Genomic DNA, 17,833 nt, shown 5'->3' with positions numbered 1-17,833 from the left:
TTGCTGTGGGGTCAGGGGTGCGCGGGGAGCCTGGCATGTCGCGGGGCGGTGGGAACTGTGCTGACCCGCCGCTGAGGTGCCAAAGTTGGCACGGCCGTGTCAGCTGGGGGGGGGGGGCAGGTGGCAGGCGGAGGGGGGGCACCCCCGGGAATGCAGGCCCCGCCACCCGTTTTGTTCCTGGCCCTGGGTTATATGACCTGCTCTCGGATGGAGCTGGTGGAAAAAAAAAACAGTGAAAGCAAAGGGATTCCTGCGGGGAAGGAGCTGAGCCGCATCCAGCCCCGCAGAGCCACGGCTCCTGCGGGAGAAGGGGCCTGGCAGCCTCCAACCAGGGACCAGAGCATCCCTCACTACCTGGCCAGCACTGCTCAGGGCCAGCCTGAGAGCTGCCCGTCCCCTCTGCTAACAGCTGCAACCGTTTCCCCAAGAATTTGCTGACAGGTTTGTTCTTGGGAGGAATTTGCTCTGGAAAAGCCTGGAGAAACCTGAGCCTGGCTGTTTCCCAGCATGGGTGCTGCCTGGCATGCGGGACGGGAGGGATCTGCCTGCTGCCTGTCCCTTGTCCCTGTGGTGGACCCCCAGAATGCTGTTGGGACCCCTGAGAGCCACACAGCCTTGGGATGGGCTGGCCGGATCCTGGCTGTGTCAGGCTGCTCCAAACAGGAGGAAATTGAAAGGAGCAGCAGTGGGTTTGAGGTGAAATGGGGGAGATTTGGTTTATTATCAGAATGAGACCCCCGTGGCCCCAGGTAGTGTGCTGGCAGCACCCTCTGCCCCAGCATCTCCCGGTGACACTTGCTTCTGCCGTCACATAACTCCTATTCCCATCCCAGCCAGCCCTGACATGGCTCACCCCCCCCCCCCCCCCAAGATGTGCATTGAGTCACTTGGCCTGGGGCTTTTTTTCCAGGGTGGGTTTTTAACTTGGCCTCAACTGCTGGAAGCCCCAGATCCCTATGGGGTGGTCCAGGAGATCAGCCTGGGGCCTAGGGTGGGGGGAATGGGGCCAGGAGCAGTGGGGTACCCTGGACCAGCTGTGACGGCTCTGCCATCAGGGGCACATCCTGATGACAGAGCCCTGGAATGATGCCATGACTGTGGGTCTGCCAGGAGGATCCACAGACTCCTGGCTTCAATGGGACCATCATGGGGGGGGGGAATGATGATGGGGAGCAACCTGCCAGGGAGGTAGGATGGGGCTTCTGTGCTTGAGGCTCACTGCACCTTCAAAGCCCAATTTCAGGAGCTTCACTGGGCTTGGGGCAAGTGAGGAGAAAGGAGGGATAACTGGCTAGTGTGAGTGGGGAGCCACGAACGGGATTTACCCCAGTGCCAGGCCACGCAGAGCTGCAACCACCCTTTTCCCCCCAGATCGGCTCCCAGCAACTGGAGCCACAAGTCCCAGTTGCAGCCGGGGCTGTGCTGATTGAATCAAGGTGTGATTGAGCACAGCTCCTTGTTAAGCACAAGTTTAGATCTTCCACCCTTCATTCATAGCTGCTACTATTTATTAGTACATTCAATAGTCTCATTAAGCAGGAGGTTTAATTACCTGCCAGGTTTGAGCTCCATCTTGTTTAGCTGAGCTGAGCTGCCTATGGCTTCCAGGTCTTGGGTTGTGTTGCACTGTGGCTGGTGCTTTCCCTGCTGAGATCTGTGGCTTGATTTCGTCTCTGGTCAGGGGATCTCCAACCGGAGACGTGGCCTCTCCCCACCTTGAGAGTGGCAGATGCTGTAGTGATGCTTGGAGGAATCCAGTCACCCAGAGGCCATGGTAACCCCATGGGGACGGGGATGTGCCATGCTCCTGGGCCATGGCACGTGGGAGAAGGAGCCAGGGCTGGGGTCCTCACGTGTGGGGAAGGAGAGCAGCATTGGGGCCTGTCCCCCCCTGCCCCCTGCTAAGGGCAAGAGAAGCAAATAACCAGGGACCATCGCTGGCCCCACTTTTCAGCAGTGTCTAGGATTTAAGCTCTGGCTCTATTTCTATACTGGCCAGCAGCTGTGTGGGCTGAAGGTGGCATCTGGGGCCAGGCTCGCCCCACAGCTTTGCCCCGTGCGTGGGGCAGGGGTGGGAGAGGGTGTGCTCGCTGCAGGGATGCCCAAATGCGCAGGAAATGCTTTGTCCCAAGGTGGGGAAGCAGGGCACGGTGGGGTCAGCCCAGGAAGCTCAGCACCCCCAGCTGGGTCACCTACAGTCTGTCCCCTCTCTGCTCAGGCTCTGAACCGGCTCTGGGGATGCATGTAGGAAAACCTCAGCCCCTACTGACTTTTTCCCTGCTCCCAAAGCAGCTGCAGCCCCAGCTGCTCTGTGACTTGTGAATGCGGGGCCCAAAAACCTGCGGCACGCTGGGACTGCGCTCGATGGGCCGGGCGAGGGGAGCCGGGGAGGGAGGCAGCCCTGAGCCAAGGGTTTGGGGGCCGCGGAGGGGGAGCAGGATGTGAGGCTGAAGGCAGAGCCAGCAGGAAACCCCCCTCTGCAGCGGGGCACTGGAGGGGGGGTTTGGCCGGCAAAGGCGGATTTAGGGGGGCCGAAGCCTGGCGCGTTTTCCATCGTTAGCCATGGCTGGATTCGCAACGTGACCGAGCGAAAGCCCCAGAGCCCGGAATGAATTTGCAGGAGGGTGTTGGAAAGCAAAAGCAGATTTTTGCAGTGTGGTGAAGGAAACCAGATCCTCCGAGGGGTCCTGCAACAGCTTTGCTTCGCCTGAGCTTCAATGGGGAAGCAAATCCCACAAATTCCTCGCCTGGAGGAGAGAGCGGGCTGTGGGATCCCCCCCGGCACAGCAGCGGGAGCAAGATGCAAATGCACAGTGTGTTTGTGCTGCAAAGGCATGCTGGGTCCCCTGTTCCTCCGGGCCAGGGAAACTGAGGCGGGGAGCAGTGAGGCAGCTTGCCAGGGGAGGGGTCTGGCGCCCCAGCCCTGTGCACGCAGGTTTTGCACTGCCGTGGCGTGGAGCAGCCCCACCACTGCTGCCGACCGCTCTGCTCCAGCCAAGGTAATGCTGTTGCTTGCACCCCGATACCCCCTTTGTACCCGGCTCCTGGGGTGTGCTGAGCACAGACATCCCCAAGGAATTATCCCCCCGTTTAATTACAGCAGCTGCTCAGTGTTTCAGCCTGTTTCCCACCCGAATTACAGCTTGAGAGATGCTTTCACCCCCGGCTTTTTCCCTCCCGTTCACTTGTCTCCACAGACCCATGCAAAGTGGGTCTCTGCCCCCCACCCCGTTCCCCTCCTGCCCCACGGATGGCGCTGAGCATCAGCCCGGGCCCCGACACACGGCTTGGGCTGACCCCCGTGTCGGGGTCCGCGGGGAGGTGCCGGTGCTGGCGGGGACGGGGGGGGGGACGGGACGCCGCAGCGGCAAAGCCCCGGGGCCAGGGTGCAGCGGGTGGCGGGACCCCGGTAGGGAAGGGGTGCCGGCCAGCCCGGGTCCCGGTCCAGGGATGGGCCGCGGGCCCGGAGAGGGGCGGGGGGGACTCACGTTTCGCTGACATCACGGCGGGTGCCGGAGCAGCCGGGGGCCAGCAGCCCCGCCGCCACGGCCGCTGCGCACCCGCGCCTGCCCGCCCGCGCCCCCGAAACCGCCGCTCCCCGCCACCGGCACCTCCGGTAAGTGGCGCCTTACGGCGGGGTGGCTCCCGGGGGACCCCAGGACTCAGCCAGGACCCCCAGCGCCCGCACCCCGGACTTGGGGAGCCAGAGACCGACTTTGCAGTTATGTGTCGTGTGTGTGTGTCCCCCCCTTTCCCTGGCCCCCCACGTCCATCGGGGGCCGGAGCCTTGCTCCGTACAGCCTGGGGTAGCGAGGGCTGGGGCGGGGGGCTTCGGCACCGGGACCCCCTGCACCTTTCCACGCCTGGGGGGCGCGGTGGTCTCTGGTAAACGGGTCAAAGCTTCGCAGTTTGTTATCCGGGGGGGTGCGTGTGTGTGTAACCCACCGATCTGGCCATTCACATCACCCCACCCCAGCTCTGGGCTTCGTTAGCCCCGGAGGGTGGGGGGTCTGCGGGGTGCAGCTGGGGGGGGGGGGGCGGCTGCAGCCTGACCTTCGGTGCCGTTCCCAGCAGGAGGGGAGGGGGCAGCCCGGCCGCCTGGGTCCCCTTCCCAGCCCCACTCACTCGTGCTGGGTGGCCTTGGGGCAGGGGACCGTAATTTCACTCTATCTCGGGGAAGGCAGCTGGGCTGTAACCAGGGGCTGGGGGGTGTTCACAAAGGGGTTTGGTTCATCATCACCCCCTCTGGAGAAAGGCTCCGAGACCCCACGTGTCCTCCCAGCAGAGATGGGAAGCTGGCGTAGATCAGCCGCTCTGCTTATCCAGGGTAGGGGGGTAATGCAGGCTGGGGTTTGGGGACAGGGACCCTGCTGTGCCGGTACAGGCTGACCACGCTGGGCCTGCTGCCAGTCCACTGACTGCCCATTTGTGCACTGAGTTCCCCTGTGCTCAGCCTCAGTTGCCTGTGTGATAACTGAGGGGGTCACAAACCTTTCTTGGGGGGTGTTTCTTCCCCTGCTCGGGCAGGTGGTGCCTAAAAAGAGGGGTTATGGTGCAGGGAGGGGAGGAGGACAAAAGCCAGGCATGACCGGGAGCATCCTCCTGGCTCGGCTCCTCTCAGCTGGCTGCCTCCAGCGTGGAAAGAGCCCCTTGTCTGCAGGATCAGCCGCTCCACTGCGCTTGTCTGGATGGTGAGGGAGGAAAAAAGGGCTCGTGACTCTTGCAAAGCAATGGGGAAATGAATGGGGCGCCTGGCTTTAGAGTGGCTTCCTGAGAGGAGGTGAGGAGCAGGGTACAAAGCAGCTGAGCCATGACGGTGTATAGCAGCCTGCCTGGTCCCCTGCCAGCCCTGTGGCTCCCCAGGCCATGGTGGGGTCAGAGCAGGCTGGGCTCTGCCTGCCGGGCTGCCAGGGAAGAAGGTTGAAACCTGGTGGTTCTGGGGTCAGCAGCCCCATCCCACCAGAGGATGCTCAGTGTCTCGGGGCAGGAGCTGGTTAGGGAGCCCCAGGGTGGGAAGAATGTGGCTGAGGGGCTGGGACACATCCTGCAGTGGTGCTGCTCAGGGCAAGCCAGCTGGGAGCCGGAGGGGTGGGAGACATTCCCTGCACTGCTAAGACACATCCTCCCTCCTCACAGGCCAGGATGGCTCCTCAGATCTAGCCAGGGAGGCCAGAGCAGTGCCGGAGATCCCTGTCCAAGTGATGGTGGGACCAGGATAGAGGAGCTGCTGTGAGGATGTCTGAAGCCAAGACCCTGAGCTCCTCTTGCCTCGTGCTTTCCTTGCTCTCCTTGCACTGGGCTTTGCTCCAGCTGGGCCAGGCTTTTCCCAGCACCTCTGACTACCTCCAGCGGGGCTGGCAGCGGCTGCTGGAGGAAGGAGAGGGCTGCATCGAGTGCCGGCCGGAGGAGTGCCCGGCACCACGCGGGTGCCTGGCTGGCACGGTGCGGGATGCCTGTGACTGCTGCTGGGAGTGTGCCAACCTGGAGGGACAGATCTGCGACCTGGACAACACCAACCACTTCTATGGCAAGTGCGGGGAGCACCTGGAGTGCCGGCTGGATGCCGGGGACCTGCGGCACGGAGAGGTGCCTGAGCCCCAGTGTGCCTGCCTCTCCCACCTGGCCCTCTGTGGCTCCGATGGCAAAACCTATGCCCAGATCTGCAGGTTCCTGGAGGTCGCCCGTGCCCACCCTGATGCCAACCTCACCGTGGCCCATGAGGGTCCCTGCGAGTCAGGTAGTGCCCTGGGAGCAGCTGTGCGGGCAGCGGGACGGAGGCTTGTACCTCTCAGGAAGGGACAAGCAAGGGGGTCTGGCTTAACTGTTTCACCTGGCAGCAAACGCATGATGTCCACAGGGACATGGCAGTGCTGGGGGCTGCTCCATACAGTGGCAGGTCCCCCCTGGTCCCCCCACTCTGCTGCTCCAGGGCAGCTCCTGTGGATCCAGTGCCTGGAGAGGTCTGGGAGCAGCTTTGCCAAGTGGGAACGGGGTTTATGGGAAGCAGCAAATCCTGCTGGAGCAGATGGGGAAGTTCCAGGGATTTGTTAGCGAATTCTTGGCGACAGCGCTGGGTCCATGCTGGCCCAGTGCTCCTGAGAAATGTGGCTGCCTCCTGCAAATGGAAACCTGGGTCAGTTTGACTTGGCAGTGCAATTTCCATCTCCCATTTAAAACCCAGCTGGGGGGGCAGGCAGCGGTGGAGAGGCCAAGCCCCAGCCTGCCCTGTCCAGCATAGGTCACCCAGTGCTGTCACCACAGAATGAGGGGCATCAAGGTTGCCTTTATTTTCTGTAGATCATAATGTCCTTCAGTTTTTTCCCCCAGGTATATTTTGAAGTAGAGGCCTTCCCTTGGCCTCTGGCTCATGCTATGGGCCAGATCCTGGAGCAGGCATGGGTACGAAGGGTAGTCCTCACTCCGTCCCTCCAGGGAAGGGATGTGGGACCTGGAGGTATTGGCTCCATAGAGCAACCGGGGACCTGCTGGCTCCCTTAATCGCTGGTGCAAGCACTGTGCCAGAGGAGAGGCCTCATTCAACTGGAAGCTCATCCACCTCATCCATCCCCACCAGCCTCGGGCTGGATGAGTACCCCTCGGCCTTTCCCCCACGGGAGGAGCATGCTCTGATTTGCACAGGAGAGCTTTGCTTTATAGTCCTGCTGTTACTGAACTGTTCTGGCTGCTCGTGTGTCCCTGAGCATCATTGCGCAGGCATGGAAAGCGAGGCCAGGAGGGTTGGCAATCCCTCATGGGGCAGGGGGGCTGGGGAGGGAGCCCCTAGTCCCAGCTGCAAGGAGGGACTGTGTCCTGGGGCAAGGTGAGGGTCTGCCGTGGGCAGGAGAGGAGAGGGGCATGGGAAGGGTCCCAGCATCTCTACGTGAGCCAAATGCTTCCACCCTGGAGGGGACCAGCCCAGGAAAGCCCACAGGACCTGCTGAGGGTGGGACCTCTTCTGAGCCCACCCTGCTCTCCTGTGCCCCCTCCCCAGAGCCCCAGATCACCTCTCCTCCCTATGACACATGGAACATCACTGGGCAGGATGTCATCTTCGGCTGCGAGGTTTTTGCCTACCCCATGGCATCCATCGAGTGGAGGAAGGATGGCACGGAGATGCTGCTGCCTGGAGATGACCCCCACATCTCTGTCCAGGTGAGTGGTGTGCCTAGGGTGTTGCACATGGCCCTAGGGTGACCCAGCCCTTCCCAGAGCTCATGGGCAACCAGACCTGAGGGTAGTCATCCTCTGGGGGTGGCTAAGCCTGGCTGCCTGGGGATGAGAAGGGGTGACTGGGTCCTACACATCACGAGGACTGGCTGAGCCAGGGCTGGTGTCTCAGTGGTAGGATCCATCAGCATAGCTCTCTTCTGCAGTTTTCTCCCATAGTTTTTGAACTTAAAACATATAAGATCTGCCGAGTCCTGCAGCAGGGAGTTTGCCACCTCCCTGCCTTTAGTTTTCTCTGCCTGCTGGCTTTAATCACAGCCCCACTGGCTGGGCTGGAAGAGAGGACCTCCTGAGGTGCCTTCCAGCATGGGTTATCCTCTGGTCCCATCAGCAGTCAGGCAGTCCCTGCCCTTTTCTGCCTGCTGCTCCGAGCAGGGCTCCCCTCCCAGAGCTGGCAGGTCAAGGGGTCAGCGTCCTGCCCACAGCCAGCCCCAAATATAGTGCCCAGCCAGGCATACCCAGCTATTAGAGGGTGTAGGCAGAGGCACAGGAGCCGTGCACTGCAGCCACGCACCGGTGGGGAGGAAACTGTGGTGGGATGCATGGGGGGAGCCAGGGGAGCAGGTGGGAGCTGGCAGCATTGTGAGGTGATGCGCTGGTCCCCTTCCATCTTTCTGCCCTTTGCGCCACCCCGTAGCCTGTCGCAAGGTCCGGCTGAGGACCTTCACCCCAAGCAGGGCTACCCTGCCTGGCTGAAAGAGACTCAGCTGTCCTCTGCCCCTGGCCACAGCACCATAATAGCAGCCTGCAAACACAGCTGCAGCCCAGATGGGTCAGGAAGAGATTATTTCTTGCTGGGGACAAACAGAAAATAGCCTGGCTGGCGCCAGAGCAATTCTGGGACCTCGCTGCCTGCTGAAACAGGCGACTCAGGGCTCGTCTGAGCCATCCCGAGCTAGCTATGCTCGTGGCACAGATGCTCCCTTGCTTCTGCCACTCTGCAGAGCACCAACGCCAGCATCCTCCCGCTGTTTGGGGACCACGGTGGCACTGGGGCACAACTGGGAGTCTGGGCACGTCTGCAAGGTCCTGCCCAAAGCAGGGGTCCCAGGCCCTCCTGAGGGCAAGGAGGTGCCCATTGCCCCCGCCTCCCCTGGGTAGTCAGAAAAGGGGGGACCTGCAGCCAGGGGGTCTGTACCTGCCCCCAGAGCGGTACTTACTGGGGGGAGCAAAGAGTTTCCCTGGGCTTGTGTCCCCCTTCCCATCCATCCCAGCCCCACTCCAGGCTTTCGTGGCCCCAGCGCTAACTGAAATCCCCCCCCTCCTCCAGTTCAGAGGTGGCCCCCAGAAATATGAAGTGACGGGCTGGCTCCAGATCCAGGGTGTGCGGGTGACGGATGAAGGCACCTACCGCTGCTTTGCCAGGAACAGGGTCGGGGAGGTGGTGGCGTTAGCCAGCCTGACTGTCTTCACGCCCGGTAAGCACCACGTCCTTGTCCCCATGCTCTAATGGGGACAAGAGAGCGGATGTTTGGGCAGGGTGCGCTGGTATGGTGGGAGCTGCTGGAGTATAGGGCTGTGTTGGGGATGCCCCAGCAAGCTGCCGTGCACGGTTTGGCTTTGGTCCTGGTGGGGAAGGGGACAGGCACTGGGGGCGGCAATGTCACATTGTCCCCACACTGCCATTTCAGATCAGCTCAACATGACGGACTTTTCCCCGCCGAAGCCCCGCACAATGCCCGAGGACTACGGGGAGAGTGAGGAGGACTATTACTAGCCTGGAGACGGGATGTCCAGCTGCAGAGATCACCTTGCCCACGGTGGCCGTTCCCGGGGGTTGGGGACATCACCGGAGAAAGCACCCCCCAGCCCAAAACTCCTTCTCTGAACAGTCTTGGCACAAGAGCCTCTTTTTTGGGGTGGGGGACAGGGTCACACATCCCTTTGCTGGGGGGTGCTCGGGGAGGGGACGCTGGCTGGTTGGTGGCACAGGGCTGGGATTGGGGGTGGCTCCGCCTGGGGCAGGATGGGTCTGTCCTCTGGCCGAGCAGGGATGCGGTGGCAGGTGGGACGCTGCGGGGACAGCCACACCACGTGTGATGAGGACTTGGTGCTCGGGCTGGAGGCAGTCCCCCCGGAAGAGGGAGACCAGGGCAGGGGCATCTCTGCCCTGTGCGAACATTTTGGGGAAGCCAGAGCAGAGGGCTGGAACCTGGCTGTGACACCCAGTGCATTACCCCTGGGGCTGATCATAGAATCATAGAATGGTTTGGGTTGGAAGGGACCTTAAAGATCATCTAGTTCCAACCCACCCTGCCATGGGCAGGGACACCTTCCACTAGACCAGGTTGCTCAAAGCCCCATCCAACCTGGCCTTGAACACTTCCACAAATGGGGCATCTGCAACCTCTCTGTGCAACCTGTTCCAGTGCCTCACCACCCTTGGGGGATTTGCATCCCCTGAGCACAGGGACAGCCAGGCTTCTCCCCAGGACCCAGGGAACCTGCTGCCAAAACATCCTTCTCTTACATTTTGTTTTTAACCAGAAAAGCAGTGATTTGAAGAAACCAGACACTTGTGGTTTAGAGTGCTGTCTTTTCTCCGGCCCAACCGCCCATGTGGTCAGAAACACTTTGTCCTTTTTGGACCGACTTTGTGCTTTCCCTTCCACACAGCTCTTTACTTTGCCATTTCAGTTAACATTAGTTAAAATATACACATAGGTCAAAGCCTATACAGACCAGTTGACTGTCCTGCATCCACAAGGATTATTCTGGGGGTGAGGGAGGGTGCAAACACTGTGGATGCTACCTTGTCCATTGTGGGAGTGCTTGGGTCGAGGAGCCCTCCTGCCCATCCCGGTGCTTACAGCTAGTCCTGGAGTGGGTCCTGCCCCTCACATCCCACATAGGGATGGGGGCCCCCAGCAGACCAGCTCCTGTTTCCACTGGAAATGCTCCATTTTTAAAAAACAAACCCACCTGCCTCTCAGAGCTGGTGATTTAGAGCAAACTGTCATTTTGGGGGAGTGTGGGAAGGAAGCCCAGAGACGTGCTGTGTTGCCCCATGCCTGGAGAGGGCTGGCAGGACCCTTTCCCACGGGCATCCTGGGGCTGAGCTCACAGTCAAGGACTGCTTTGCCCCCCCCCAAACCAGCAACATTTACAGGATTTCTGGGACTTAAAACATCCCCATGGACCAAACTGCTCCTGGTTACTTGGTCCCAGCTCCAGGGAGGTCTGGAGCTGCGGCAGGGAGCCAGAACCCAGGAGTAAGGAGTTGGCCAGTCCCCAGGCAGGAGCAGCCAGGATGAGACGAGGCTGGCGGCTTGGGCGCCACACTGCTCTCCTTCCCTTGTTTTCTTTTTTCTCTTCTTCTTTTTCTCGAGAGCTGGCTCAGATGATGCAATTACGGCATCGAAACCTGAACAAGCAAATAAAAGGGATTTGTCTGGAGTTGGCAGTGGAGCAAAATCTCTGTAGCTGGTGAGGCTGGGCCAACCCTGGCCCCTGCATCGCAGTCTGATGGGGCACAGCCAGCACCACTGTCACCCTGCCTGCCTGCCCGCCTGCTGGGCTGCCTGTCCTCTTTGGCACTAAACCCCTTCTCAGCTGGGGCCTGTGCCTCAGTTTCTCCTTCCATCTAACAGTGTAATAGCATCCTCCTGGGACTGCTACATCAGAGTGTGTTCAGGAGGGACCAGGGACAGAAACGTGCCATTGGCTTTTATTTTCCTTTTTTGGGGGGCAAAACCTGCTTTCAGAGGAGCCAGGGTGTTTTCACCCAACCTGATCCCCTCCCTGTTTTGTATACAAATCGGCTGGTGGAACTGGGCTGCCGAACTCAGGCTGAGGCTGCCACGGGGAAACCTGAGAGCGTCCCAGAGCTTCAGCAGGTGAGGAGAGCTGCTTGCTGGGCTCCCTGCCGGTGCCTGGGGCTGGCCACCAGCCAGGGCTGCCATGCCAACCCTCCCCAGGGCCAGGCCCCCCCTGCCCGCCCTGCCCACGTCGGCATGAATCCAGGTCGTGCCAAGTGTGGGTGCAGCGCTGGGCTGGCTGGGGGGATCAGATGGGTTGGAGCCCTGTCCCTACCTCTCCGTGTGCTCTGCGGGGTGATGACCTGCCAGGGCACAGGTGGGCATCCGTGTTTTGATCTCAGTCCTTGCCCCCTTCATCTCTGCACCTGGTCCCTGTGATATGCCATGGGTACCTAGCAGGGAATGCTGTCAGCTCCTGCTCCTGCCCTGCAGGGAAGGCAGCAGGGTTGTGGTGGTTGAGAGAGGGGGGAACTTGAGCAAGAGCCCTTGGCCAAAATTAAACAAACTGGGGGCTGTGTCTCCCAGTTTCCTCAGATCCCAGTGCAGGAGAGTGCTGTCTGAGTTGCAGGCTAGCAGCTTGGCCAGTGTTGTGGCTCCACTCCCCCCCCAAAATGAGGGGCAGCAGAGCGGCCCCGGGGGCACTAAGGGGGCTGGTGTCCCCCTGCTCCAGCTCCCAGTCTTGCCATTTCCAGCCTCTTAAAAATTAAAGGAGCCAATATCGCTGCATGGCTGGAATCGGTCACTGCCACAGTGCTTCATTGAGGTTATTTGTTGGCTCTAAAAATGTTTGGTCAGCTCTGCTGCTCGGATGCTTCCCACAGCCCCTGCCCCAGGGAGAGGGTCTCCCCAGGCTCTGCAGATGCTCTCCTCAGCCCTGGTCCCAGGGACCTGGCCAAACCTGGTGTCAGTATGGGGACAGAGAGAGTGCCCCCATGGCATGCAGCACCAAATCCCTTTGCTGGCCAATTTTTGGGGCGGTTGTTTTCCAGGGACAGTGGGGATGGAGGGGCCCAAGCGGCTCCTGCCAGCCCAGCTGCCTGCGCTCAGAGCAGCAGCTCGGCCCAGATGTTGGGCTGACGTCAGGGACGGGGTCAGCTGGACTGGGAAGCGCTAACGTGGCCGCCGGCCCTGGGCACGCACTGTCCCCGGCACCTCCCGGCCGCCCAGGGTGAGCAGGGTGCCGGTACCTCCCCGGGCACAGGAGGACACTGCAAGGCTGGGGACAAAGAAAGGGGGGCTTGTCCTGCCAGCACCCAAAAGACCCTGAAGATGCATGCTAACAGAGCCAAAAATGGTGGTTAAAAACTCACTGGACCTCAGACCCCAGGGGGGACACACAACAGGGCTGGCACTGCCCTGCCACCATCAAGCATTTTGGCCACCCCCATTGTGTACTCACAGCTCTGGGTGCTGGGGGGGGTGGAATTCAGGTAAAACAACCCCCCCAGCCTCCAAAGCAGCTGTTTTCTGCCCCAAACCTGAGGTGTGTGTCGCACCCAGGCCCTGCTGCAGGCTGCTGGCGGGACCTTGGCTCTTCCCACCGCTCCAGCCTTCGGTGCGGGGGCACCATCCAGATCCCCAGACCACTCCAGCGACCACCATGGGGCAGGACGCCACTGGGACGGTTGGCAGCTGACCCAGAGATGACACCAGGGTGTCCTGCTCCCCCCAGCAGCTGACCTGACACCACTGGTGTCTCCCTCATCCTTGCACCCCCCAGTGCTGCCCAGAGCTTGCCTGGCAGCAGGCACCTTCAGCAGCTGCCAAGCCACAGGGTTTTGCGGTCTGCAGGGAAACCCCACCAGGTTTGGCAGGTAAATACGATCCAGCAGCGAAAACATGCTGTCCCTGTCCTTCCTTGCCCTCGGGGGTGCCGGGACGTGCCCCCGGCCTGGGCTTGGGCAGGAGGTACAACTGCACCTCCATCCCAGTCCAGATTTGGGCCACCGGCGTGATTAGCCGCTAAACAGTGCCATCTCCTGGCAAAGCCACCGGCCACGCCGAGCCCTGCCACTGTGCTGGGCGGCCGGCGAAGGCACGCAGGGTCTTGGGCACCACTGGAGCATCCCGACCCCCCCAAATCCAGCCCTGCCTGCTCCATGCCCTCCCCCTGCCCCTGGCAGCAGCTCTGCCTTGTTGGGAGGGGCGATGCCATCCCAAGGGACATTGGTGCTAAACTGTCCCTCGGGATGATCACAGGAGCCAGAGCATCCTCTTGACACCATCTTTGGGTGGCTGCGGCAGGCACAGCTGGGATGAGGCAGAGCTTGGAGATGTTCACCCGCTGTGTCTGGGTGTGTGCTTTAACTGGGGCTGAAAAAGGGTCAAAACCCCTCATGGCCACCTTGCCGGTCCCCCCCGCACCGTGGGTATATACCATGGGAGATTGATGGCTTCTGGCAGGGGTCTCGGCCAGTCTGTCCTGAATGCTGGTCATGCCTGGATGGAAATTTGCAGCGCTGTAACCTCACTCTGCTAACGGGTAAACTGAGGCACAGAGCAACCAGGTATGGGTAACTCAACCAGAGCCAGAGACACAACCAGAGCAGAACGGCCAGCTACACCCGGGGCCTTCTGTCCCCAACCTGTCCCCATCTCTGGGGGCGGTGGCATTTTCCCTTGTGCCCTCTGCACGGCACCTCTTCACCCTGCTGTGCTGGCTCAGGGAGAAAATAAAAAGAGCAAGACCGCTTCCCTGCCTCCACCCAGCACTTACGCCATCTGATAAACAAAATGGAAATAAATCCTCCTGCGTTTGCAGCAAATAGGTCTCCATGGGGGGTTGCTTTCAATAATTCAAATGCCGCTGCAGAGCAGAGCCCATGCCAATGGGTTTTAATAAACACAGCCATAATGTGACATGCAATTTATTATTAAGCTTAAAACAGGAAGCGAAGAGTTTAATAAAAGCACCAGGTTCCTTGTATCAGTCACAGCAAGTGGCAGGGTGCTAGCTGTGGGGAGAGGCTGGCCAAGCTGGCCGCAGGGGCACGCAGAGCTGGGTTTGCTTTGCCATGTACCCCCAAGCTGGGACCATAGGGACCCCGGGCAGGGCGTGGAGATGTGAGCGAGACCAGGGGGAAACGGGGATTATTACACAAATGGAGGTAAGGCACGAAACACTGTTTACTGCCTGCACTCTGCTTTGGCAGAGCTCTGCCCTGGCATCACAGCTTGCTTGTAAGGGCAGATTAAAGCCTTGGTTTTAGTCCTTCTCTCCCAAGACTTTCTCACCCACATCTCTTCCTAACTCAGCTCCACCTGGAGCCCTGCCCTGCTCCATCCACGCCGTCCCTGGGGCTGCCTATAAAAGCAGGCAGAGGGGGTAGCTGAGTCTCCTGGGGACAGTGTGGCTGTGAAGTGAGGTGCTGCAAGGTGTGGGGGACAGGAGCTTGTGGCTGGCGCTGCGGTGAGCATGTGTGCTGCCCACCGGGCTGCATGGCTGTCCCTTCGAGCCATGGATCTGCTCAAGGGCTGGTGAAAAGCAGGAGCTCTTTGGGAAGGTGGCTCAGCTGAGCGATGGAGCTAGGTGTGAGGTAGCTGGTCCAGCTACATCTAGAGGCACCTCTGTACACAGATGAGGGGTGAAGGAGGTGCCAGCATTCCACACTCATCACCTAGCAGAGCTGGGCACTGCTTTCTCACTGTTCCTGCTGTGGGCTTCCCTGGGCACTTGAATGCTGACACTTCCCCCAGGGATGTGGCTTTTTTGCCTCCTCTCCTTGGTCTTGCATCCTAGCAGCACTCTTTCTGTTTGGGAAGGGTCCTCACAAACCCTGGTACTCACTCCTGCAGAGACCAGCACAGCAGCTGGAAGAGAGGTCAGAAGTGGTGCAAGGACTGCCCTTGCTGATTCCTCATGGAAATGGGGTTTGTATGACTGCCCCGTGCTCTGGCTTGGGGGAATGGCCTCAAGGAGAGGCAGTTCCCTGGATGCAAGATTTGCTTGTGCTATATTAGACCGCAGAGAGTCCCTTCCCCACCAAGGCTGTGGGAGATGTGGGGCTTTGTCCCAGTCCAGCCAAATGACAGCCTGGAGCTGAACCAGGGACTCCAGGGCACCTGCAGCTCCTTCCAGCAGTGTGAGCAGCCTCCTATCTTAAGGAGGGCTTTCCAGCCAGATAAAGCCACGCAGGCAGCCTCTGTCCTCCAGCTTGGCTGAAGGGCTTGCAGGGCTGTGCATGGGGCAACTTTTGCAGGCTCTTTAGCTGGTGTTGACAGCAGAGGGTTCATGCTGGGATTGATGCTGCGTAACACCCTCCGGCTTCTGCCAGCACCGATGCCTGGTGGAGCCTGTAAAAGGCTTTAACTTGATACTGCTTTTTTTCTCAGCTGTATTTGCTGAAAGCTCCACTACCTCTGGCTTTAAAAGCCCAAGGGCTGCTGATGTGACTCTGTGTGTGTCCGCTACTAAGGCTGCCAGTGGGATGTTGAACCTGGATCCAGTGAAGGGACATGGTGTTTGACTGTCCCCTTGAGGTGACGATCCCTGTGCAGGGCCATCAAGAGTGGCACCAGCCCAAGGAGGGCTGGAGGGCCCCCCAGCTCTCCACATAGAGTGGAGTCTCCTTGCAACACAGATAGCTTTTTTGAGCTTTACCCATGGTCAGCTGGGGGAAAGACCTGCTCTTGGTGGTATGTGGGGATGGTGTGGAGATGGTCCTGGTTATATCTTGGCTCGTGCTCATCTGATGTCCTGGTTCTGCTCCCTGTGCCCAGCACAGTTCCCCTTAGGCTGGGCTTTCCCCTATGTGTGGGGCTGGAGTGTGGGATTGGGGTCTGACCCCATGGGAAGAGGGGGATGAGCTGGAGCAGACAAATAACCCATGCTGGGGCACAACCTGCAGAGAGCACAGGTACCCTTCAGAGAGCGTCTGGGGCGGGTTATCTTGGAAGCAAGGAGGTGCTCAGCAGGGACCTGCCTTATCGGAGCGCTGGTTGCTGTCTCTCCTCGCAGCCCTCTCTGCCCCGGGGCTGCTCTCTGTCACTTCTCTTCTCCGTAACAGCCGGAGGCAGGAGGAAATGGGAGCCCCTGTGCCTGGTCCCTGTTGGAGCACACTGTTTCGGAAGTGGGGGGGTATCTGGCTTGCAATTACTGTGCCTTTGGCTTGGCAGGCCTGAAAGTGTGAGTGATGGGGTCTCTGCAGAGCAGCCCCTGAGCCCTGGTGGGTTGCAGAGTGCTCGGACCCATCAGCAGCCTCCCTGGCTGCGTGGGCTCAGCTGGCTTGGGAATGCAGGAGGGGAGCATGGGACAGCAACATTGGGCTACTAGTGAGAACCCCAAAATTCACCTGGCTGGATGTCCACATCCAAAGCACAGTCTAAGCCCTCCCCTTTAATAACTTCCCTCTCCCATCCACAGCTGGGAGGAGACACAGAAGCAGTGGGAGACTCGCATCTCCCATTCCCATCCACCTTCCTGCTTTGCAGCCACATGTTACTGTGTGTGGTGGAGGGCTGGGGCGGCTATTCAGCACCTCTCCAGGATGTATGCTGGAGCCGCTCCTTCCCTGCCAGGAGAGCTCAGGTAGGGAGGAAAAATTGGGGGGGTGGGGGTGGGGAATCTGTTGTTGCATCTTGGCTGGGGTCAGTAGGACCAAGAGGTTCTTGGGGCTCTGGTCCGGTGTGTCCTGCAAGTATAGCTGCAGCCAGCGGATTGAAGCCCCCATGTCTGTAGAAAATAAACCATCAGTCACTGGGCTGCTGCAGTTGCAGGATGGGAGTGGCAATTCCCCTGCAAGCATTTTGGGAGGGAGGATGCTACCTGTCCTGCCCAAGGATGGAGGAGCCAGAAATGAGTGCTGCTGATTCCAGCTCAACAGGGCTCACTTTTAAACATGGAGAGAGGGCCAAAAGCAGCGAGCACATTAGGATGGTGTCCTCAAAAGTCACCCCAAACTCCAGCTCTCTCACCGCCAGCTTGCTGTGGCCTTGGGGAAGGAAGGGTTAAGTTGCAGGTCTCAGCAAAGCAAGTGCTCTCTGAAAAAGCCAGCCAAGCTACCCAAATGCTGGCCTCCCCTCTGCCCCCACCCTTATCCATCTCTCTTATCTGCCCTGGGCAAGAGCAGGGCATTTCCCCTCCTCGGCTGATGAGGACCAGAGCTGGCGACAGGCGGAAGCCGGTGCTGACTGTGTGCAGGGCTTGGGGAGGCCATGGCCGTGGCGTCCGGGCTGCAGGGTGGCCTCTGTAGCTGCAGGTCAGAGGTGTGGAGGAGAGGTATGGTCCACCGTGGGGCTGGACCCGCTGAAGAGGTCTCCTATCCCTGTCTGTCTCATACCCTGGAGACCTCCGGAGGAACCTCATTTCTGTAGTATGCATGTAATGAGCTTCTGGGTCTCAACTCCTCTGGAGAGCAGGGCTCACATTGCAGGGGATGGCAGCTCTGCAGGGTCTAAGTACCCTCTGAACACTGATATCTGAGAGCATGGCATCCTGGTTTGGGGTGGCATTGTGCAGTCCAGGCAAGCTGGGGCTTGGCTCTGCCTGTGCTGGGGGTCCACATGGAAGGGGGGAGGTGTCCAAGCAGCCCACATAGGGGCGTTTCACCCAGCGAGGGCTGCAGTGTAAGCAAGGTGCCAGGGCATCTCTGGCAGCACAGCAAGCTCTGCCGACATGAGGCAGGCTTGGATGGGCTGTTTAATTAAATGTGAAGGGCTCTCGCACTTCACAAGCTGCAGCCTGAGCGACTTTGGGAAAGAGGCCTTTTATTAAAAGAGAGAGAGGCTCCGGCTCTGCCAGGCAGCCATCAAATGGCACATTTAATTGTCTCGGCTCGTTTAGCTGTCGCATGGGGAGGGATGTGCTCTGAGCTCTTCAGCCTTCCCTGTATGTCCTTCCCGGCAGGCAC

The 17,833-nt window shown here is 60.0% G+C and overlaps 1 protein-coding gene across 1 annotated transcript; it reads left to right on the top strand.

The window, feature by feature from the left end:
* The first annotated feature begins 3,477 nt into the window (after positions 1-3,477).
* KAZALD1 (Kazal type serine peptidase inhibitor domain 1) lies at positions 3,478-9,056 on the top strand. Its single transcript, XM_069796842.1, has 5 exons — positions 3,478-3,616; positions 5,137-5,737; positions 6,992-7,152; positions 8,498-8,645; positions 8,859-9,056. Exons 2-5 carry the CDS (start codon positions 5,236-5,238, stop codon positions 8,942-8,944), a joined length of 897 nt encoding a protein of 298 aa, XP_069652943.1. The 5' UTR covers positions 3,478-3,616; positions 5,137-5,235; the 3' UTR covers positions 8,945-9,056.
* The last annotated feature ends 8,777 nt before the right edge of the window (positions 9,057-17,833 follow it).

This window comes from Haliaeetus albicilla, chromosome 11, assembly GCF_947461875.1.
Source record: "Haliaeetus albicilla chromosome 11, bHalAlb1.1, whole genome shotgun sequence".
In the NCBI taxonomy this organism is placed as follows: domain Eukaryota; kingdom Metazoa; phylum Chordata; class Aves; order Accipitriformes; family Accipitridae; genus Haliaeetus; species Haliaeetus albicilla.
This window is presented reverse-complemented; position numbering and strand designations above follow the sequence as displayed.

What these genes read in the sequence shown, in the direction of transcription:
- KAZALD1 (XM_069796842.1), top strand. Translation starts at nt 5,236, where the DNA reads ATGTCTGAAGCCAAGACCCTGAGCTCCTCTTGCCTCGTGCTTTCCTTG. An exon ending in TGAGGGTCCCTGCGAGTCAG is followed by an intron (nt 5,738 to 6,991) that starts GTAGTGCCCTGG and finishes CCCCCTCCCCAG; the next exon opens with AGCCCCAGATCACCTCTCCT. An exon ending in ACCCCCACATCTCTGTCCAG is followed by an intron (nt 7,153 to 8,497) that starts GTGAGTGGTGTG and finishes CCCCTCCTCCAG; the next exon opens with TTCAGAGGTGGCCCCCAGAA.